The 25,122-nt window shown below is 40.8% G+C and overlaps 2 protein-coding genes across 7 annotated transcripts in view; one reads left to right on the top strand and one right to left on the bottom strand.

Moving 5' to 3' along the window:
- bam (bag of marbles) overlaps positions 1-25,122 on the bottom strand; it is a 115,109-nt gene that overhangs the window by 82,953 nt on the left and 7,034 nt on the right. The gene's annotated exons all lie outside the window — the stretch shown is intronic.
- LOC137238626 (uncharacterized) lies at positions 6,604-13,574 on the top strand. Its single transcript, XM_067763782.1, has 2 exons — positions 6,604-8,219; positions 12,170-13,574. Exon 2 carries the CDS (start codon positions 12,339-12,341, stop codon positions 13,572-13,574), a length of 1,236 nt encoding a protein of 411 aa, XP_067619883.1. The 5' UTR covers positions 6,604-8,219; positions 12,170-12,338.

Below are 25,122 nucleotides of genomic sequence, written 5' to 3' on the forward strand. Positions count from 1 at the left end.
TAAATATTAACGAAATACATACAATACATTGAAATGTAAATCATATTAAAAACTCAATTTATACTCATTAACATAACATGAATCAATGACAATTTCACCCTCAAACAATTAAAGGAATCAACTTTTCATTCCTTATCAACAACTTGGACATACATTATGCAGAGTACAATTATATATTGAACATATATTCTGCATAATACAAGTTTTAATTTTTGAGTAATGGTGCACACAAAGTTGCCATCTACTATAATTCAACCTGATTCTAGGTTCTTCAAAAACATAATTATAATTGACATTATTTAACAAATAGCTATTAAGTGATTTTTAACCTCAACAACATAACAATAACACAACCAAATATTAATATACATAAAATATTAATGCAATAAGTAAACATAACAACAACTTAAAACAAGCTATTAAGTATATCGAATCATCAAAAGATTGAGTACTTACATCAATACCAACATAAACTTTTCACACAATTAACACAAAATTCAAATGTTTTTCAAACTACAACACAAAATTCTTACAGTAATCAATATACACTATAAATTAACATTTAAAAAATAAATTTTTCGTTTCACTGGAGGGGGAGTATATGTAGAGTTATCTACTTATAACAAATATACTTGTTATATTTTAAATTTATTCTTATTATATTAGTTATTTTTTATTATCAAAAAATTAAAATATTTCAGTCATCAAATATACCTTTTAAAGTAAATAAAGTTTAAATAAATTATTAAAAGTTATATAGAAAATTATTATTTTCTATAGTAGGTACTTTGTAATTTGAAAAGTGTAAGTTAATTGTAAAAGTACCTACTATAGAAACTGTATCTGTAGTTACTCCAGTAATATTAATTGTATCATTGTTATTAATTGCCCAATTTTTATTAAGAGAAGAAATTTTAATTAACGAAATGTCGGCTTGTGTATCGACTAGAGATGTACAAAATTTGTCAGAGCCAGTTAAATTTATTTGTATAAAATCGGAATAATTTAAGTTAAGACAATAAACGTTTTTAGAAGAAAAACTATGAGCTGAATTAGTTAGTAATTTGTCTCGTCCTCCCTCAGTGTTCGCTCCTGAGGGGCTTCCCTCCGGTCCGGACACTTCCGGTCCGGTCCGGACACTTGCATTTCTACCTCTATTATTGGAAGTGTTAGAACCGTTATTATTGCTAGTACGACTATTGCTGCTGTTATTATTATTATTAGGCTGATTCCGACTTCCGCCGCCGGAACGGAAATTTTGCCTTTGATTGCCGCGATTGAAGTTGTTGCCATAGTTACTGTTACTAAAAGATGGTCTATTTTGTCTATAATTGTTAAAGTTACGACTTTGATTTTGGAAGTTTCGACCTCGGTTATTACTTTGAAAATTTCTAAAATTGTTATTGTTCCGAGCTCTAAATGCTAAAACTTGGCGTTCTTTTATTTCGTTTGATTGCTCTACAATCAATTTAGCTACTACGTCCTTGGAATCAGAAAAATTGCTTGAAGCGAGGATTGATTTGACTAAACTTGTTTTTGCGTTCAATCGGCAAACGTTAACTGTTTGCTCGATGGCCATTTCATGGGCTTTGGCCTGAGTAATCCCTTCGATAATGAGCGAACGCTCTAAGGAATCAGACAATTCCTCGACGCGTTTTGCAAAATCGGTGTAATTATTATTATTAGCTTGCAAAGCCGCAATTTTTCCGGCCACAACTTTGTAGTTGTCGGGTTTTATACGGTTACGTAGTGCTATTTTTATATCATTAACTGAAAGTATGAGTTGGTATCGCGTCTCGAGCTTTACCATCGAGTTTGGATTTAATATATGAAATACAAGTGCCAGTTAAATTTTCGTCGACAAATTCTTCGATTAACTCAATTTTATTAATGAAAGATTCAAGACCCAGGGGCTCGCCGCTATAATTTTCACGCATAATACCAGCACACATGCTGATAAACGATCTTTTTTCTTCAGGAGTTGCAATATTTGTATCGGAATTAGGATTTGAAATATGTGTTTCGGGCAATTCCTCAAATCCGTGAAATTCTCCGGACAAAGAAAGTCTAACAACAAGGTTTTTTATTGTACTGGGCGAATATGTGGTTGAGCCTTCGGAAACTGGGCTTTTAAAATCAAGACTTTCGGAATCGGAACTTTCGGAATTAAAATTTTTGGAATTGGAATCTGAATTTTTGGAATTAGACTCTGAATTTTCGGAATCTGAGTCTTGCTCTGAAATTCTGGGAACTACTTTTTTGTTTCTAAGAAACATATGTAGTAGGAAGCAAAAAGAAATATTTAAACTGATTAAAGTCGAATTTGTAGAAATTGCTTACGAGAATTTAACAAAAATTTGAAATATGTCGATGTGAAATTGAAAGAATTATCCGGCAATTTAATGAAAGACTAAATATTTAATGATAAATTGAATGTATACTGAAGTAATTTAATTTAATTTGATTTCAACGAAAAATATTTTATTTTAGTAAAAGGACTTGACTGTTGACAACGGACGCACCGCTTTATTAAAAAGATCTCCATGTGTTTGTGTTATTACGGACGCACCGTTTTTATTAAAATTGTATGGTTTTATTTTTATAGAAACAGGCGCACCGCATCTTTCCAAATTTGTAATACGAATATCATCGGACGCACCGGAATTTAAAAAAAATTTCGTTGGTTGTTCACGGAACCACCGTTTACGCAAAAAATATTTTTGGTTAATTACGGAACCACCGCTTTATGTGAAAAAAAAAAATATTAATCATGTTATTATTTGTCTCTTTGATGGAGCCCACTGTAGGACAGAGTGGGACTAAAACCGAAAAATTGATAAAAATTATTTAATTTGTTTTTGAAGATGGCAACTGCTTTTAATTTTTCAGAAAATTTACCAGTTGACCTGGTTAAAGAAAAATCACAAAATTGTTCGGCGTTTTTCCAACTCTGTCCCACTGTGCCTACCCGTAAGTTCACACATATATATGTATATGTAATTGGGTTATTTAACGCTTTCGGTAAAGTGATAAAAAACAGTTATATATATATATAATGTAAAGGTTTTCTTAATAATTGTGAAGGTAGAAAAGTGAGAAGATATATGTAATATAACTTTTTTAATTTTAATATTTATGAAACGTATGAAAAATGCAATTTTAGATAAATCTTTATGTATATGAATATAAAAAATGATTTTCGCACACTGTGCGTCATACCGACTTCTGCTTTGTTTGGTTTGCCGCTTGATGCTCTGTTGCTGCGCTTGGAATACTGCTACTGCATCTGATGTTCTGCTGCTTTATCGATGCTATTGTCGATGGCGTCACTCGTCTTCCGCTATTCGGTTTTCCTTTGGTGTACGGTGGTTTTCCGTTATTGTGGTGGCGTGGCTAGTGCCGTTTTTTTTTTTCACTAGTTATTTTGGTACAGTTTCGGTTTTGATTTTTACCGTTCAAAATTATAGTTTTTGTATTACTTCTTCTGCCGATTAGTTTGATATTTTATTACAGTTTATATTTTTCTAATTATTTCCGTACTTTATTAAGTCTTTTTATTATATTTTTGTGTTAAATGCTTTTATTTTTTCTGCACTAGCCACGGACAAAGAAACCACCACCACTGCCATATTTATGATGCATCCTTGAATATTTTTAATGTTGAAAATGTTTATGTTTTAATAAGTTTTGTATATCATAGTGTTGTATTTTTTGGTAATTTTTATGATTTTGTACAATTTTTTTTTTTTGTAGATTTTTTTTTTATATTTTGTAATTTTTTTGTAATGGTTTTTTTTTTTTTGAATTTTATAATTTTTTTGTAATTTTTAAATGTTTTTGATTTTTTTGTAATTTTCCCCATATTTGTAGGGTTTTTTCTAAATTTTTATATAATATTTGTAGATTTTATAGTTTTTGTTTTTAAATAAACAATTTTTTGTAAGATTTTTGCATTTTTATATATTTTTTTTTTTTTTTTTGTAATGGTTTATAAATTTTGTAATTTTCGTAGATTTTAAATGGTATTACATTTTTTATTGTAGGGTTTTAGTAAGTTTTGTATTTTTTTTGGATTTTTATGGTTTTGTTGTAGATTTTTAAATTTTGAGTAAATTAAATTTTAATTCAGGAATAATTTTTGTAATATTAATATTTTTTTATTTTTGTTTGTTTAATTCATTTTTGATAAAATTTTTTGGATTTTAAATTTTTAGGTTTTTTTCTTTTTGATTTTTAGTGCCTCTTCGCCACTATGGCCGCCATTCCGAGGCCCGGCGTCACGGTCGCCATTTAAGGTTGGCTTTTTATCGCCAACCATTTTTGCAATTTTTATATACTCACGCCTGTGGGAATGCAGCCACCCACACACCAGTACACACAACGCTTTAATTTCCTTTTTCTATTTCCAAAATAAGTATGCTAGTTAAGCTTATTTTTTGTTATACACAGTTTATTTAATTAATTAATTTGTCTATAGATATATATATATAGAACTAAACACTGTAGTTTTTTCTATTTAGTTTTTCTATTCATAGTTTAAGTTCTACACTGTTCTTAGTCTTTTAATTGTATTCTACTATGTTTCTCAACTTTTACCTTTAGTTTTTTTTTAAAAATACAATAAAAACACTCTTGGTTTCAACTTAAATTTTTGTTCTTGTACTTGTAGCCACGACCGGTCACTTGAATGTCCACAAACGAAATCGCTCGGGTTCGTTTTCCATCCACGCTCAGCGGCCATCATTTTACATCGCTGAATGCAATTGGCCCTGCTGAGTGCAATTGGCATTGCTGTTCAGCAACAGCTGACAGCGATGCCATTTGCACTCAGGGGTGTGTTTAGTGCGTAAAGGCTGGGTAACGCAGTGCGGTTATACTTTGCAGAAGCTTTCAATCAAAAAAGTGGATGAAGTTATGCAACAAGCACGCAGCGCAACAGGTGAGCTGCCACTCATAGCTCAATTTGAGTGCAACATTGAATTTCAAAACAGGAAGGCTACTTCCACATGCTACGTAACTTCAGTAAAAGACCTCAATGTTATGGGTCTCGATTGGATAAGAGCACGCCAGCTAGACAACATGTCGATCAACGATATATGTATGGCGATTACAACAGCAAATTATTCAAGACCCCGAACTAACGAAAATAATGTAAAAGAATTCTTTCCAGATCTTTTTGAGAACAAAATGGGGCTGTACAACAAAGCAACAGCGCACTTATACATTAAGAAAGACTACAGGCCAGTTTTTCGCCCACCGCGACCAGTCGCGTATGCCGTTAAACAATCTGTAGAAACCGAATCGTCTTGTAAAAAGTGGCATAATCTCACCGGTAGATTATAGCGATTGGGCGGCTCCCATCGTTGTAGTTAGGAAACCAGACAATAGGGTACGCATATGTGCAGACTTTTCAACTGGTCTGAATGATGCATTGGAGACACACAAATACACACTTCCTTTGCCGGAGGATATTTTCTCAAAATTATCGAACGCGAGAATTTTCAGCCATATTGATTTGGCAGATGCTTTTTTACAAATTGCCGTAGATAATGAATCCAAACATTTACTCACAATAAATGCACACCTGGGATTGTTTCGCTATAATCGCATGGTTTTTGGAGTAAAAGTATTCCCATCAATATTTCAACAAAATATGGACCAGATGCTTGCCGGTTTGGAAGGCGTCACTTCATACATCGACGACATATTTGTTTCCGGTGCCACACAAGAAATGCATGACAACAATCTCGAAAAAGTGTTACGCCGCATACAAGAACATGGATTCAAGCTTAAAATTGAAAAATGTAAGTTTTCACTTCGCGAAATAAAATATCTTGGCTACATCATTAACTCAGAGGGCTTGAAACCGAGGGCCGATCCGCGAAATGCCGGAACCAACAAACATTTCTGAACTTCGCTCATTTTTAGGGGCTATCAACTTTTATGGAAAATTTGTGGACAAAATGCGAGTGTACCGAGGACCACTTGACGAGTTTCTAAAAATAAATACCAAATGGCGTTGGAATAGTCAACACTCTAAATGTTTCACACATCTTAAGAACAATCTGTCCTCCGATCTATTGCTCGCACATTACGATCCAAATCAAAAGATAATTGTGGCAGCAGACGCGTCAAATTATGGACTTGGCGCTTGTATAATGCACGCGTATCCAGACGGCACACAAAAGGCAATCAGCCATGCATCAAAGTCACTCACTGAAACAGAAAAAGGTTACAGTCAAATTGAAAAAGAGGCTTTAGCTTTAATTTTCTATGTTACCAAATTCCATAAAATGATCTTCGGTCGTAAATTCACTCTTCATACCGACCATAAACCTCCTTTAGCGATATTCGGGAAAAAGTCGGGAATCAGTGCTCACCAAGCAAATCGTCTTCAAAGATGGGCTATCAAACTACTGGCTTATGACTTCGAGATTAAATTCATAAACACAAATAGTTTCGGTTATGCCAATGTTCTATCGCGCCTTATCAAAAACACAATTCCCGATTCAGAAGATTTCATCATAGCTCCCATTAAACTAGAAAATGAGGTAAATTCAATTTTCACAGAAAGTATAGAGAAAATGCCGATCACACATAAAATGCTACAATACGAGACTGCAAGAGATCCAGTCTTGAAAGATGTCTTAGATTTTCACAAAAGGGGATGGTCACAGAAACTCCCGGAAAACACAGACATCAGACAGTATATTGCCCGCAAAGATTCTATTACCGTTACTAAGGACTGCATAATGGTAGGAAATCGAATTGCGATACCTAGAATCTACCAAAAGCGAATCCTAAAAGAACTTCACCGAGGGCATCAAGGTATACAACGAACAAAGGCAATCGCTCGTAGCTATGTATATTGGCCCACGATAGATAAAGATATCACTAACTTTATTAACGATTGTCATCAATGCGCAGCGGCTGTGAAAGTTTCCAACAAAAACAACGCTAAGCCCGTGGCCTATACCTGATGGACCATGGCAACGTGTACATGTCGACTACGCAGGCCCGATCAATGGATACTATTTCTTAGTACTGGTGGACTCCTACTCTAAGTGGCCAGAAATAGTGATGACCAAGTCGATCTCTACTCAGCAAACCATCAACATTTTAAACGAAATTTTCTCCAGACATGGGTTTCCAGACACCTTGGTTTCGGGCAATGGAACACAATTCAAGAGCGCAGAATTTGAAAATTTCATGCGAGAACGCGGTATCCAACATCTTTGTTCCAGCCCATACTACCCTATGTCCAATGGTCAGGCGGAACGATTTGTCTATACACTCAAGAGGGCTTTAAAAAAACTTTTCGAGGAGGGTACAACCGATCAATATTTACAAACATTCTTATTGAGTTATCGCTCCACCCCGAACGAAAATTGCATGGGATTCAAATCACCGGCTGAACTACTTTACAATCGAAAACTTCGCATCCATTTACCTAGGGAGAAAAAAGAACAAAGCGAAAACCGTACTACTGAAATGCGAAACCAGTTCAACAAAAAGCATGGATCCAAGCAAAGCAATTCTCACCCGACGACAACGTGTACGCTGCAATACATATATCGAACAAGTTTGAATGGAAACCAGGCAAAATCATAGAACGTATCGGCAGCGTGATGTACAACATTTTAATGAGCACGGGAAAGCTGAAAAGGCTTCACGCAAATCAGTTACGCCTTCGTGGATCACAGGCTCAACAGACACCTAAACTCGAGGATCATATTTTAGATCACTTAGACGAAACCTCAAGCACTCAAATCGAAAACCACAACGTGGATCATCTCGAAGATCACCATGATGACGGCCCGGAGCAAATCATTCAGGAAGAATGTTCTACGCCACTCCATAACGTAGAACAACCGGCTCCGCTACGTCGCTCAGGCCGTTCTCGACGAGCTCCACGTAGATTTTCACCGGACCAATCAAACCAAACAGCGAAGGTGTTGGGCACATGATAGCAATCATCTGGCAACACGGAATTACATTGTGACGTTTTGATATACAACACGGAAATTGAGTTGAGCATTACATTAGCAAGAATACACACGTGGAAAAATTTGAGATTACAATTTATTATATTATCGAGTTTTACTTTACTTTTTGGAATTAATTTTTGAATACTAATAAAAGTTAAATATAAACGTTTAAAAGTACGAAACGTAACAAAAACCAAAAGACGCGTTTGTTCAAGCGATACAAACTGTCTGGTACGAGAACTGCCTATGCTGCTTACTCTATATTACGTCATAAATATAACACTCTAAACAGCAGTTGCTATAAAGAGTATATTAGTAGGATTAGTAGTCGAATTTTTTGTAACCCTAAGGCGTTTAACAGTTTTGTTAACTCGAAAAGAAAGACTAAAAGATTTCCTTCTACAATGAAGCTTAGCGATCATACTTCGAGCGATAATGCCATAATTGCTAATATGTTTGCGGATTATTTCAAATCTAGCTATTCGAATTCATCCGATTCGGTGCCGTCAGATTATACATTTAGTTTGTCCCCACTGAATTCAGCATTAATTCCTTTTATTAGTGCTGAGGATGTTCTTTGGCATCTGGAAAATCTGAAAATATCTTACATTGCTGGACCTGATCAAGTTCCGCCGGTTGTGCTAAAAACTTGTGCACAATACCTATATCGACCTCTTGCTTGTTTATTTAATGTCACCCTGAAGCAAGGGATGTTTCCTATGAAGTGGAAAGAGTCATTTATAATTCCTCTCCATAAGAGTGGCAGCAGATCTTGTGTCACAAATTACAGAGGAATAGCTAAACTCAATGCCATTCCCAAGCTGTTCGAAGCCATTGTCACAAAGCAACTGGCGTTCAGTCTATCTTCGGTTATTGACTTATCAGAGCACGGATTTTGTAAGGGAAAGTCAACAGTGTCTAACCTTCTAGAGTTCACGACCCTTGTGTCCAATAGCTTCAAATCTAACTGCGAAATGGATGTTATTTACACAGATTTTAGTAAGGCGTTTGATAAAGTATCCTATTCTCTGCTCTTACACAAACTCGACCGGTTAGGCTTTCCTCCTTTACTTCTCTCTTGGGTTTCTCCTTATTTGAATAAACATAAACAAACAGTTATTTTTAACAATTGTTGGTCCATATTCATCAATGTAACTTCTGGTGTTCCACAAGGTCACCTTGGTCCTGTGTTATTTCTACTATTCATTAACGACCTACCAAGTGTTTTGAAGCACTGTAAGCCGTTGATGTATGCGGATGACGTGAAACTTATTATGCCTATCCGCTCACCAGAGGATGGAGCAGTTCTTCAGTTGGATCTGAACAGCCTAGTTGTATGGTGTAATGCTAACCTCATGTCAGTAAACCTTCCGAAGTGTAAGTTCATGTGTTTTACATGAAAACCTTTTAATTCCCATGAGTATGTGATTGGAGATTATGTTATTAAGCAAGTTACCAACTTCACTGACCTAGGTGTTACAATGGACCCTAAGCTTGACTTTAGGTTACATATAGAAACTTGCGTTAATAGAGCTAAAGGTACTTTGCCGTTCGTGAAAAGGTAGTCTAAGGAATTTAATGATCCGTACGTTACTACAACTCTTTTTACATCATTGGTGAGGCCAATATTGGAATATGCTTCGATAATCTGGAGCCCAAGTTATCAAATTCACTGCGATAAACTGGAATCGGTCCAAAAACAGTTTTTGCTTTTTGCTTTGAAACAATTGCCTTGGGACACGTCAATGAATCTTCCACCGTACTGCAGCCGGTTAAAACTATTACAGTTGCCTACATTACAGAGCCGTAGGGAGATGCTTAATGTCTTATTTATAGTAAAACTCTTAAGAGGATGATAGCTAGCCCATTTCAAACACAAATTAAAATCAAGTTAAATTAAATCAAATTAAAATCAACAGACCTAGCCAAAGAAAATACCAACCTCACTGCTACAACAACAACAACAACAAAAACAACCAACCTCACCAGGGAAGCATGTTTTATATATATAGAAATATCTGACTGTGGAGGAATATATTATGCTACAAAATACAAAAGGAACTCAACATCATTAAGGTCCGCGAAATACATTTCCTCCGCAGAGAACTTGGTATGCACGTCGATCAATATGCCACCACCAACTCTGTATAGACGATCTTTCCTAAAGATTTCATATGAATCCGATAAAATTTCAGAATTAAACACCGATGGTTTCAGCCATCTCTCGTTAAGAATCAGAACTTCGTAACTGAAGTCATAACTTTGTACGAAAAGATCCACTAGTTTAGTATAAAGACCCCCAACAATCTGATAATATATACAGAGAGTGATATTGTCTGTCGCTCGTTAAGACAGGACGTCTATGTTGCAAATAAGGTCGCGGAGGATTCAGTCGGTGATAATGCCAGGTTTACTAGGCGAAAAAAGTGGAAAGATCAGGGAGGTAGCCGTTTAATCTGTTACAAAGCTATCGATCTGTGGGCCTGGGCCTGTAGCCATTATTGTGCAGTCATCGGCGTAGGAAACGATAGTCACTCCTTCTGGTGGCGAAGGTAGCTTTGATATGTAGAAGTTAAACAAAAGTGGGGATAGGACACCACCCTGTGTCATCCTTTGCTTAATTATTCTTGGCTTTGATATTTCGTTTCTAAATTGCACCGATGCCTGCCGACCACCCACATAATTTGCGGTCCACCTTTTAACACATGGGGGAAGGGTAGACCCTTCCAGGTCTTGCAGTAACGTGCCATGGTTTACCGTATCAAAAGCTTTTGATAGGTCTAGCGCAACGAGTACTGTTTTATGGTGGGGGTTGCTATGGGGTGCTATGGAGTTTTCTGAAGCCATGCTGATGACAGGCTAGCTGCAAATTTGCTTTGAAGTAGAGGAGTAAAATGGCTTCAAGCGTCTTGGCTACTGGCGATAGGAGAGATATCGGGCAATATGACTCTCCTATGTTAGCTGGTTTCCCAGGCTTTAGTAGCGGCACCACCTTGTCCATTTTCCATTTTTCGGGAATGACGAAGGTGGAGTGAGACAGGTTGAAGCCATGCGTTAAATACTTGAAACCCTCTTTCCCCAGGCTTTTAAACATCGTCTTGAAAACGCCGTCTGGGCTCACTGCTTTGGATGGTTTAGCATGACAGATGGCATCCTCAACCTCTTTGGTGGTGATGGTGATTGGAGACGCGCTGAATGCATCATATATTGTCGGCAGAAAGCGCTCGCTCATTTTTTCGCATCCGAAAGCACCTTATGTTATTGTTGTTGTTGTAGCAGTGCTTCGCCCCATCCAATAGGTCTGACCAATCACAAATTGACATCAATGTCCTCTAACGGGAGTCCGAGGAAACTTGCTGTTTCAAAAGGGGTGGACCATAATGAGAGAGGTGTTAGAGGTGTTGGTTCCACATTACAATTGAAGAGATGGTTGGTGTCATGTGGGACACGTTGCAAGCAGGGCATACATGTCGTATGTCGGGGTTGATTCTGGATAGGTAGAGTTTAACCTGTTACAGTATCCAGATCGAAGTTAGGCTAGAGTGACTCGCGTTTCCCTGTTTGCCTGTTTATGGAGTTCACCAAGGACCTGCTTATGTTTTTTGGCTTCATACGGCTGTGTTCTCAAGTGCCGTATTTCCTCATAGTGCTTATGCAGGTGACTCCTTAAGCCCCTGGGCGGTGTTGGCTCATGTTGTTGTTGTTGTAGCAATGCTTCGCCCCACCTAACAGCCGTGACCGATCACAAATTGTCATCAATATCCTCTAACGGGAGTCCAAGGAAACTTGCCGTTTCAACAGGGGTGGACCATAAGGAAAGGGGTGTTAGAGGCGTTGGTTCCACATAACAATTAAAGAGATGGTTGGTGTCATGTTGGGACACATTGCAAGCGGGGCATACATTTTGTACGTCGGGGTTGATTCTGGATAGGTGTGGGGCACCCTGTGAAAACTTCTGTATAAATATTACATTATTATATTTTGACATTCTCTTTCTACAATGTATATTGTTTTTATAATCTTACAGTTAGCTAAACTGAACATTTTTGATTATACGATTTTTGTACTCAAGCTGTAGAACACGAGCTAATTTTCCTTTAAAGTAAACTTTCAAGTAATTAAAGTTAAGGTTATTAATATTAAACCGACTTTTTTATTTACCGGAAAATTATCTTCGTAAGTGTTTCGTCAGGCAAGAACACTAAATTGAACAGTGGTAAGAAAATCTGGTGACCCCGACGTGATCCTGATTTACAACACACGTACACTCTAATGTGCCCTAACGGAGTACAGCCGCAAGTCCCGTTGTAAGAAACACGCGTTTTTTCTAGAAGTCTAGCATTACCGAAAATGCATTCCGACAGCGGCATATCTTCCCCACCGACGAGCTTTCCACAGCAACAAAACCAAAACGTGGTAGAAGTGCAACCAAATGAGAGGCAGGCCGCAGTTATCTACGCCCGGCTGCCTGTCCCGGCAATGTCTAGTTCCAACATAGAGGCGTGGTTTACGTCTATGGATTTTTGGTTTACAGCCTCTGGAATCAGATCAGACAAGCAAAAAGCAGCAACCGTGTTTGCAGCACTGGACCCCACTGTGGTTAGCCAATTGGCCCAAGTCATCGCCGACATGCCACAGAGCGACAAATTTGAATATGTCAAGACAAAAATCATTGAGCATTTCGCCGATAGGGAGCAGAGACGTCTCAATAGGCTACTATCGGAACTGCCACTAGGTGATAGAAAGCCTTCGGAGCTGTATTTGGAGATGAAGCGAGTGGCAGGCACTACCCTGGGCGACGCTGCTCTTAACGGACTTTGGACAAAACGTTTACCAGCCTTTGCCCAGCCGGTTATCGCCGCATCGTCTGGCACAGCAGCAGAATTCATGAAGATAGCCGATTCAATAATTGATGCCGTTGCTCCCCAGCAAGTAGCGCAGGTACGAACCGATGCAGCTGAATTAAATCAACTTCGTACAGCAATAGAAGACTTATCCAAGCGAGTTGAGAGACTCAGTTCGAAATCACGCTCTCGCTCACAAACTCGATCAACACCGACAAAGTACAACAACTCGAAAAGCACGAGCCGGCCGCAACAAGCTAGAAACAGAAGTCCATCATCAGCCAATGCCGAATGTTGGTATCATCAGAAGTATGGCACAAATGCTCGCAAGTACCACAGCCCCTGCCGACGCCGACAACGATCAGTTCAAACAATAACAACAGATGGTAAAAATTTACTTGGAAAGCGGGTGACGAAATGTAGCGAAAGTTCTGTCACCGAACGCCAAGTTTTTCGCCTCCAGGTAAGAGATAAAACAACGAGTACAATTTTTCTCATTGATACGGAAGCAGACGTTTCCATCCTCCCACTAACAACATTGTCATATGATATTCGTCCAACCGCCACAAAGTTGTATGCAGCAAACCGTGCTGCTATAAAAGTACTAGGGGAAAAACGAATTAGATTAGACCTAGGCCTCCGCCGCGATTTTGTGTGGTCATTTCTAGTCGCAGACGTCACACAACCCATCATCGGTGCCGATTTCATAAAATTTTATGATCTGCTTATCGATATGCGATGAAACAAACTTATAGATAAGTTAACATCTGTTTCGACATCAATAGGAGAATCGAACAAGTGCACCGCAGCATTAGTAAAAACATTCATAGGAGGAAATGAATTCGCAAATATTTTATCAGAATTCCCGTCCATCACAAAGTTAGCGCCGCTTGGATCCAAAACAACATCGACAGTGTTTCATCGCATAGAGACATCAGGACAACCAGTATTTTCGAAACCACGTCGCCTTTCGCCCGACAAGCTAGAAGCTGCTAAAGCAGAATTTGAATTTTTATTAAAAGCAGGTATTTGTCGCCCATCTAGGAGCAACTGGTCAAGTCCGATACATATGGTGAAAAAAGTGATGGTATGTGGAGGCCGTGCGGCGACTACAGGGCACTTAACGGACATACTCTCCCGGATCGATACCCATTGCCCTATCTGACAGATTTTACCAATATTTTGCGAGGTAAGAACATTTTTTCTAAAATAGACCTGCAAAAGGCATTCCATCAGGTGCCAATTTACCCTGATGATATTCCGAAAACAGCAATCACGACTCCATTCGGATTGTTCGAATTCCAGTTCATGACTTTCGGTTTGTGCAACGCTGCACAAACATTTGACGAAGTCCTACGAGGTCTCAACTTCGTATTTCCCTACATTGACGACATATGTGTTGCGTCCGAATCAATCGAGCAACACCGGCAGCATCTGCGTTTAGTCTTTCAACGCTTATGCAAAAACAACCTCTCTACTAACTTTTCTAAATGCGAATTTGGTAAAGCTGAGATCAAATTTCTGGGCCATCTTGTCGATGCCCAAGGCATTAAACCCTTGCCAGAAAAAGTATCGTCGTTGTTAGAGTTCCCCAAACCAGCAGTGGCCAAACATCTGAAGCGCTTTATTGCCATGCTAAATTTTTACAGAAACTTTTTGCCACATGCCGTCGACTATCAAAAATATTTACAGCCTTATTTCAGGCAATAAGAGGAATGACCACACGCTGCTTGCGTGGACATCAGAGGCTGAATCCGCCTTCCAACGTTGCCGAATTGTCTTTACACATCGACGCCTCAGATTTCATAGTCGGTGCCGCGGTGCATCAAATTGTAAACGGTGAATATCAACCTCTAGCTTTCTATTCAAAAAAATTGACGCCACCTCAGTGCAAATACTCTACTTATGACCGAGAGCTGACTGCCATGTACGAGGCAGTTTCACATTTTCGGTATATGATAGAAGGAAGAAGATGTCACATTCTCACTGATCATCGTCCACTTACGTACGCCTTTGCCCAAAAGCTAGAAAAACCGCTCCGCGCCGAGCCCGACAACTTGATTACATCGCGCAATTCACTACCGGTATTCGGCATATAAAGGGCGAAGCCAACATTGTAGCAGATGTCTTCTCGCGAATCCAATCAGTTCACGGCACCATCGACTACAAAAGCCTAGGAGAGGAGCAGCGAAAGGATGAGGTACTCCAACACCTTTTGCAATTAGGTACAAATTCAAAAACCTCACTTATTCTAAAGCCTTTCATACTTCCAGATACGAATGTGAAGCTGATTTGCGACACCAGCACATCGCGTGTGCGCCCGTATGTTCCGAAAAAATTCAGAACGCAAATACTTACGAAAGTTCACAGCCTATCGCACCCCGGCGTTCGCACCACAACCAAACTAATGACGTCCAGATTTGTTTGGAAAGGTATTAAAAGGGATGTGACAAATTTTGTTAGTAGTTGTGAAACTTGTCAACGGTCGAAATCATCACCTGAGAAATACGCATTGCTACAAAATAGATTTTCGCACATAAATATCGACATGGTTGGACCTTTTCCGCTATGCGATGGGCAGCGATACTGTCTCACCGTAATAGACCGCTACACGAGATGAAGAAGCGATACCAATCCCAGATATGACAGCCGAAACTATCGCTAAAGCATTGACTACACAAAGGATCTCCAGATTTGGTGTTCCAGAACGCATCACATCTGACCGAGGTAGACAGTTTGAGTCAGCCGTTTTCAAAGAACTGGTTTCTACAATCGGGGCCAATCATCTTCGTACTACGCCGTATCACCCCCAATCCAATGGTCTCATAGAACGTTGGCATAGAACGTTTAAAACTGCCATCCTGTGTCACGACCCTGACAAATGGACACACTTTCTTCCAACAATCTTACTCGGCCTCAGAGTAGCATATAAACCCGATATTGGTGCATCGCCAGCAGAACTCGTATATGGAACGACGCTCAGAATTCCAGGCGAATTTTTTCAAACGACCAAATTACCCGTGCCTACCAGCGAATCGGTTGCAAAATTTCGCCAAGCTATGGAAAAGCTAAGGCCAACGGAAACCGCCTATCATTCACCACTAGCAACGTTCGTTTCACCGAAACTGCTGAGCTCAACACACGTTTTCGTCAGAAACGACTCCATACACCGTCGTTGACACATCCTTACGATGGTCCTTACGCTGTTACACGCAAATATCCAAAATAATTTACGGTCATCATCAAAGGCCACCCTAGCAATATTAGCATTGATCGACTTAAACCTGCCTTTTTAACAAACACCGATCTCGAAACGCCAGCTCATCCTGAGAGAAACCAAACGTCGCAAAAACATATAGAAACGCCAACTCATTCTGAAATCAATCAACAGCCACAAGAAAACATCGAAGCGCCAACTAATTCTGAAAAAGGACAACCTGTACAGGATAGTAGCAAGAGCGTACCGACGAAAACCACCCGCACTGGTCGCCAGATTAATCTTCCTCAACGTTACAGGTAGCTTTCGTCTGGTGGCGGAGTACTGTGGGGCACCCTGTGAAAACTTCTGTATAAATATTACATTATTATATTTTGGCATTCTCTTTCTACAATGTATATTGTTTTTGTAAGCTTACAGTTAGCTAAACTGAACATTTTTGATTAAACGATTTTTGTACTCAAGCTGTAGAACACGCGCTAATTTTCCTTTAAAGTAAACTTTCAAGTAATTAAAGTTGAGGTTATTAATATTAAACCGACTTTTTTATTTACCGGAAAATTATCTTCCTAAGTGTTTCGTCAGGCAAGAACACTAAATTGAAAAGTGGTAAGAAAATCTCCCACATAGGTAAGAGTTTAACCTGTTACAGTATCCAGAACGAAGTTGAGCAAGTTGGGGAGTATGCGTTCCTCTTCCGCGAGTTTTGGATACTTTTCTTTAATTACTGGATTCACCGGGCAATTCCCGGCATAAAGGTCCTGTTTATGGAGTTCACCAAGGACCTGCTTGTGTTTTTTCGCTTCATACGGCTGGGTTCTCAGGTGCCGTATTTCCTCAAAATGCTTACGGAGATGACTCCTTAGGCCCCTAGGCGGTGCTGGTTCATCAATCAGATGTCTGTTGGGATGCTCAGGTTTCTGGGTATTCAACAGGAACTGTTTGGTCAGCATCGCATTTCTCCCCCTGATGGGGAGTATTCTCGCCTTATTATGCAGATGCTGTTCTGGGGACATAAGAAGACAGCCCGTGGCAATTCTGAGAGCAGTATTTTGGCAGGCCTGTAGCTTCTTCCAGTGGGTAATTTTTAGGCTTGGCGACCATATGGGTGACGCGTAGCACGTAATCGGCTGGCTAATTGCTTTGTATGTAGTCATGAGCGTTTCTTTATCTTTTCCCCAGCTGCTGCCAGCGAGAGGATTTGAGGATTTTGTTACGGCTCTGAATTCTCGGAACAATTGCGGCTGCGTGCTCACCAAAATGTAGATCCTGATCAAACGTCACACCCAAGATTTTGGGGTGTAGGACAGTCGGTAGCGTAGTGCCATCGACGTGGATGTCCAAAATGGTCGACATTTGGAACGTCCATGTTATAAATAAGGTCGCGGAAGATTTAGTCGGTGATAATGCCAGGTTTCACGAGGCGAAAAAACTGGAGAGATCAGGGAGATAGCCGTTTATTTTATTGCATAGCGCATCGATCTTTGGGCCTGGGCCTGTGGCCATTATTGTGCAGTCATCGGCGTAGGAAACTATTGTGACTCCTTCCGGTGGTGAAGGTAGCTTAGATATGTAGAAATTAAACAAAAGTGGGGATAGGACACCACCCTGTGGCACCCCTTGTTTAATTCTCCTTGGTTTTGATGTTTCGTTTCAAAATTGCACCGATGTCTGCCGACCACCCAGATAATTTGCGGTCCACCTTTTAAGACATGGAGGAGGGTAGACCCTTCCAGGTCTTGCAGTAACGAGCCATGGTTTACCGTATCAAAAGCTTTTGATAGGTCTAGCGCAACGAGTACTGTTCTATGGTGGGGGTTGCTAGGGGGTGCTATGGAGTTTTCTGAAGCCATGCTGATGACAGGCTAGCTGCAAATTTGCTTTGAAGTAGAGGAGTAAAATGGCTTCAAGCGTCTTGGCTACTGGCGATAGGAGAGATATCGGGCAATATGACTCTCCTATGTTAGCTGGTTTCCCAGGCTTTAGTAGCGGCAGCACCTTGTCCATTTTCCATTTTTCGGGAATGACGAAGGTGGAGTGAGACAGGTTGAAGCCATGCGTTAAATACTTGAAACCCTCTTTCCCCAGGCTTTTAAACATCGTCTTGAAAACGCCGTCTGGGCCCACTGCTTTGGATGGTTTAGCATGACGGATGGCATCCTCAACCTCTTTGGTGGTGATGGTAATTGGAGACGCGCTGAATGCATTATATATTGTCGGCAGAAAGCGCTCGCTCATTTTTTCGCATCCGAAAGCACATTATGTTATTGTTGTTGTTGTAGCAGTGCTTCGCCCCATCCAATAGGTCTGACCAATCACAAATTGACATCAATGTCCTCTAACGGGAGTCCGAGGAAACTTGCTGTTTCAAAAGGGGTGGACCATAATGAGAGAAGTGTTAGAGGTGTTGGTTCCACATTACAATTGAAGAGATGGTTGGTGTCATGTGGGACACGTTGCAAGCAGGGCATACATGTCGTATGTCGGGGTTGATTCTGGATAGGTAGAGTTTAACCTGTTACAGTATCCAGATCGAAGTTAGGCTAGAGTGACTCGCGTTTCCCTGTTTGCCTGTTTATGGAGTTCACCAAGGACCTGCTTATGTTTTTTGGCTTCATACGGCTGTGTTCTCAAGTGCCGTATTTCCTCATAGTGCTTACGCAGGTGACTCCTTAAGCCCCTGGGCGGTGTTGGCTCATGTTGTTGTTGTTGTAGCAATGCTTTGCCCCACCTAACAGCCGTGACCGATCACAAATTGTCATCAATATCCTCTAACGGGAGTCCAAGGAAACTTGCCGTTTCAACAGGGGTGGACCATAAGGAAAGGGGTGTTAGAGGCGTTGGTTCCACATAACAATTAAAGAGATGGTTGGTGTCATGTTGGGACACATTGCAAGCGGGGCATACATTTTGTATGTCGGGGTTGATTCTGGATAGCTGTGGGGCACCCTGTGAAAACTTCTGTATAAATATTACATTATTATATTTTGACATTCTCTTTCTACAATGTATATTGTTTTTATAATCTTACAGTTAGCTAAACTGAACATTTTTGATTATACGATTTTTGTACTCAAGCTGTAGAACACGAGCTAATTTTCCTTTAAAGTAAACTTTCAAGTAATTAAAGTTAAGGTTATTAATATTAAACCGACTTTTTTATTTACCGGAAAATTATCTTCGTAAGTGTTTCGTCAGGCAAGAACACTAAATTGAACAGTGGTAAGAAAATCTGGTGACCCCGACGTGATCCTGATTTACAACACACGTACACTCTAATGTGCCCTAACGGAGTACAGCCGCAAGTCCCGTTGTAAGAAACACGCGTTTTTTCTAGAAGTCTAGCATTACCGAAAATGCATTCCGACAGCGGCATATCTTCCCCACCGACGAGCTTTCCACAGCAACAAAACCAAAACGTGGTAGAAGTGCAACCAAATGAGAGGCAGGCCGCAGTTATCTACGCCCGGCTGCCTGTCCCGGCAATGTCTAGTTCCAACATAGAGTCGTGGTTTACGTCTATGGATTTTTGGTTTACAGCCTCTGGAATCACATCAGACAATCAAAAAGCAGCAACCGTGTTTGCAGCACTGGACCCCACTGTGGTTAGCCAATTGGCCCAAGTCATCGCCGACATGCCACAGAGCGACAAATTTGAATATGTCAAGACAAAAATCATTGAGCATTTCGCCGATAGGGAGCAGAGACGTCTCAATAGGCTACTATCGGAACTGCCACTAGGTGATAGAAAGCCTTCGGAGCTGTATGTGGAGATGAAACGAGTGGCAGGTACTACCCTGGGCGACGCTGCTCTTAAAGGACTTTGGACAAAACGTTTACCAGCCTTTGCCCAGACGGTTATCGCCGCATCGTCTGGCACAGCAGCAGAATTCATGAAGATAGCCGATTCAATAATTGATGCCGTTGCTCCCCAGCAAGTAGCGCAGGTACGAACCGATGCAGCTGAATTAAATCAACTTCGTACAGCAATAGAAGACTTATCCAAGCGAGTTGAGAGACTCAGTTCGAAATCACGCTCTCGCTCACAAACTCGATCAACACCGACAAAGTACAACAACTCGAAAAGCACGAGCCGGCCGCAACAAGCTAGAAACAGAAGTCCATCATCAGCCAATGCCGAATGTTGGTATCATCAGAAGTATGGCACAAATGCTCGCAAGTACCACAGCCCCTGCCGACGCCGACAACGGTCAGTTCAAACAATAACAACAGATGGTAAAAATTGACTTGGAAAGCGGGTGACGAAATGTAGCGAAAGTTCTGTCACCGAACGCCAAGTTTTTCGCCTCCAGGTAAGAGATAAAACAACGAGTACAATTTTTCTCATTGATACGGGAGCAGACGTTTCCATCCTCCCACTAACAACATTGTCATATGATATTCGTCCAACCGCCACAAAGTTGTATGCAGCAAACCGTGCTGCTAAAAAAGTACTAGGGGAAAAACGAATTAGATTAGACCTAGGCCTCCGCCGCGATTTTGTGTGGTCATTTCTAGTCGCAGACGTCACACAACCCATCATCGGTGCCGATTTCATAAAATTTTATGATCTGCTTATCGATATGCGATGAAACAAACTTATAGATAAGTTAACATCTGTTTCGACATCAATAGGAGAATCGAACAAGTGCACCGCAGCATTAGTAAAAACATTCATAGGAGGAAATGAATTCGCAAATATTTTATCAGAGTTCCCGTCCATCACAAAGTTAGCGCCGCTTGGATCCAAAACAACATCGACAGTGTTTCATCGCATAGAGACATCAGGACAACCAGTATTTTCGAAACCACGTCGCCTTTCGCCCGACAAGCTAGAAGCTGCTAAAGCAGAATTTGAATTTTTATTAAAAGCAGGTATTTGTCGCCCATCTAGGAGCAACTGGTCAAGTCCGATACATATGGTGAAAAAAGTGATGGTATGTGGAGGCCGTGCGGCGACTACAAGGCACTTATCGGACATACTCTCCCGGATCGATACCCATTGCCCTATCTGACAGATTTTACCAATATTTTGCGAGGTAAGAACATTTTTTCTAAAATAGACCTGCAAAAGGCATTCCATCAGGTGCCAATTTACCCTGATGATATTCCGAAAACAGCAATCACGACTCCATTCGGATTGTTCGAATTCCAGTTCATGACTTTCGGTTTGCGCAACGCTGCACAAACATTTGACGAAGTCCTACGAGGTCTCAACTTCGTATTTCCCTACATTGACGACATATGTGTTGCGTCCGAATCAATCGAGCAACACCGGCAGCATCTGCGTTTAGTCTTTCAACGCTTATGCAAAAACAACCTCTCTATTAACTTTTCTAAATGCGAATTTGGTAAAGCTGAGATCAAATTTCTGGGCCATCTTGTCGATGCCCAAGGCATTAAACCCTTGCCAGAAAAAGTATCGTCGTTGTTAGAGTTCCCCAAACCAGCAGTGGCCAAACATCTGAAGCGCTTTATTGCCATGCTAAATTTTTACAGAAACTTTTTGCCACATGCCGTCGACTATCAAAAATATTTACAGAGCCTTATTTCAGGCAATAAGAAGAATGACCAAACGCTGCTTGCGTGGACACCAGAGGCTGAATCCGCCTTCCAACGTTGCAAAGAGGAGCTTGCAAACGCAACTCCGCTGTTTCATCCATCCCACGATGCCGAATTGTCTTTACACATCGACGCCTCAGATTTCGCAGTCGGTGCCGCGGTGCATCAAATTGTAAACGGTGAATATCAACCTCTAGCTTTCTATTCAAAAAAATTTACGCCACCTCAGTGCAAATACTCTACTTATGACCGAGAGCTGACTGCCATGTACGAGGCAGTTTCACATTTTCGGTATATGATAGAAGGAAGATGTCACATTCTCACTGATCATCGTCCACTTACGTACGCCTTTGCCCAAAAGCTAGAAAAACCGCTCCACGCCGAGCCCGACAACTTGATTACATCGCGCAATTCACTACCGGTATTCGGCATATAAAGGGCGAAGCCAACATTGTAGCAGATGTCTTCTCGCGAATCCAATCAGTTCACGGCACCATCGACTACAAAAGCCTAGGAGAGGAGCAGCGAAAGGATGAGGAACTCCAACACCTTTTGCAATTAGGTACAAATTCAAAAACCTCACTTATTCTAAAGCCTTTCATACTTCCAGATACGAATGTGAAGCTGATTTGCGACACCAGCACATCGCGTGTGCGCCCGTATGTTCCGAAAAAATTCAGAACGCAAATACTTACGAAAGTTCACAGCCTATCGCACCCCGGCGTTCGCACCACAACCAAACTAATGACGTCCAGATTTGTTTGGAAAGGTATTAAAAGGGATGTGACAAATTTTGTTAGTAGTTGTGAAACTTGTCAACGGTCGAAATCATCACCTGAGAAATACGCATTGCTACAAAATAGATTTTCGCACATAAATATCGACATGGTTGGACCTTTTCCGCTATGCGATGGGCAGCGATACTGTCTCACCGTAATAGACCGCTACACGAGATGAAGAAGCGATACCAATCCCAGATATGACAGCCGAAACTATCGCTAAAGAATTGACTACACATTGGATCTCCAGATTTGGTGTTCCAGAACGCATCACATCTGACCGAGGTAGACAGTTTGAGTCAGCCGTTTTCAAAGAACTGGTTTCTACAATCGAGGCCAATCATCTTCGTACTACGCCGTATCACCCCCAATCCAATGGTCTCATAGAACGTTGGCATAGAACGTTTAAAACTGCCATCCTGTGTCACGACCCTGACAAATGGACACACTTTCTTGCAACAATCTTACTCGGGCTCAGAGTAGCATATAAACCCGATATTGGTGCATCGCCAGCAGAATTCGTATATGGAACGACGCTCAGAATTCCAGGCGAATTTTTTCAAACGACCACATTACTCGTGCCTACCAGCGAATCGGTTGCAAAATTTCGCCAAGCTATGGAAAAGCTAAGGCCAACGGAAACCGCCTATCATTCGCCACTAGCAACGTTCGTTTCACCGAAACTGCTGAGCTCAACACACGTTTTCGTCAGAAACGACTCCATACACCCTTCGTTGACACATCCTTACGATGGTCCTTACGCTGTTACACGCAAATATCCAAAATACTTTACGGTCATCATCAAAGGCCACCCTAGCAATATTAGCATTGATCGACTTAAACCTGCCTTTTTAACAAACACCGATCTCGAAACGCCAGCTCATCCTGAGAGAAACCAAACGTCGCAAAAACATATAGAAACGCCAACTCATTCTGAAATCAATCAACAGCCACAAGAAAACATCGAAGCGTCAACTAATTCTGAAAAAGGACAACCTGTACAGGATAGTAGCAAGAGCGTACCGACGAAAACCACCCGCACTGGTCGCCAGATTAATCTTCCTCAACGTTACAGGTAGCTTTCGTCTGGTGGCGGAGTTCTGTGGGGCACCCTGTGAAAACTTCTGTATAAATAATACATTATTATATTTTGGCATTCTCTTTCTACAATGTATATTGTTTTTGTAAGCTTACAGTTAGCTAAACTGAACATTTTTGATTAAACGATTTTTGTACTCAAGCTGTAGAACACGCGCTAATTTTCCTTTAAAGTAAACTTTCAAGTAATTAAAGTTGAGGTTATTAATATTAAACCGACTTTTTTATTTACCGGAAAATTATCTTCCTAAGTGTTTCGTCAGGCAAGAACACTAAATTGAAAAGTGGTAAGAAAATCTCCCACATAGGTAAGAGTTTAACCTGTTACAGTATCCAGAACGAAGTTGAGCAAGTTGGGGAGTATGCGTTCCTCTTCCGCGAGTTTTGGATACTTTTCTTTAATTACTGGATTCACCGGGCAATTCCCGGCATAAAGGTCCTGTTTATGGAGTTCACCAAGGACCTGCTTGTGTTTTTTCGCTTCATACGGCTGGGTTCTCAGGTGCCGTATTTCCTCAAAATGCTTACGGAGATAACTCCTTAGGCCCCTAGGCGGTGCTGGTTCATCAATCAGATGTCTGTTGGGCTGCTCAGGTTTCTGGGTATTCAACAGGAACTGTTTGGTCAGCATCTCATTTCTCTCCCTGATGGGGAGTAATCTCATTATGCAGATGGTGTTCTGGGGACATAAGACAGCCCGTGGCAATTCTGAGAGCAGTATTTTGGCAGGTCTGTAGCTTCTTCCAGTGGGTAATTTTTAGGCTTGGCGACCATATGGGTGACGCGTAGCACGTAATCGGCTGGCTAATTGCTTTGTATGTAGTCATGAGCGTTTCTTTATCTTTTCCCCAGCTACTGCCAGCGAGAGGATTTGAGGATTTTGTTACGGCTCTGAATTCTCGGAACAATTGCGGCTGCGTGCTCACCAAAATGTAGATCCTGATCAAACGTCACACCCAAGATTTTGGGGTGTAGGACAGTCGGTAGCGTAGTGCCATCGACGTGGATGTCCAAAATGGTCGACATTTGGGACGTCCATGTTATAAATAAGGTCGCGGAAGATTTAGTCGGTGATAATGCCAGGTTTCGCGAGGCGAAAAAACTGGAGAGATCAGGGAGATAGCCGTTTATTTTATTGCATAGCGCATCGATCTTTGGGCCTGGGCCTGTGGCCATTATTGTGCAGTCATCGGCGTAGGAAACTATTGTGACTCCTTCCGGTGGTGAAGGTAGCTTAGATATGTAGAAATTAAACAAAAGTGGGGATAGGACACCACCCTGTGGCACCCCTTGTTTAATTCTCCTTGGTTTTGATGTTTCGTTTCTAAATTGCACCGATGTCTGCCGACCACCCAGATAATTTGCGGTCCACCTTTTAAGACATGGGGGGAGGGTAGACCCTTCCAGGTCTTGCAGTAACGAGCCATGGTTGACCGTATCAAAAGCTTTTGATAGGTCTAGCGCTACGAGTACTGTTCTATGGTGGGGGTATTGATTTAAACCGCAATTTATCTGGGTGCTAATGGCATTTAGCGCGGTGGTAGTGCTATGGAGTTTTCTGAAGCCATGCTGATGAGAGGCTAGCTGCAAATTTGCTTGGAAATAAGGGAGCAAAATGGCTTCAAGCGTCTTTG

Source organism: Eurosta solidaginis, chromosome 1, assembly GCF_040869045.1.
Source record: "Eurosta solidaginis isolate ZX-2024a chromosome 1, ASM4086904v1, whole genome shotgun sequence".
Lineage (NCBI taxonomy): Eukaryota > Metazoa > Arthropoda > Insecta > Diptera > Tephritidae > Eurosta > Eurosta solidaginis.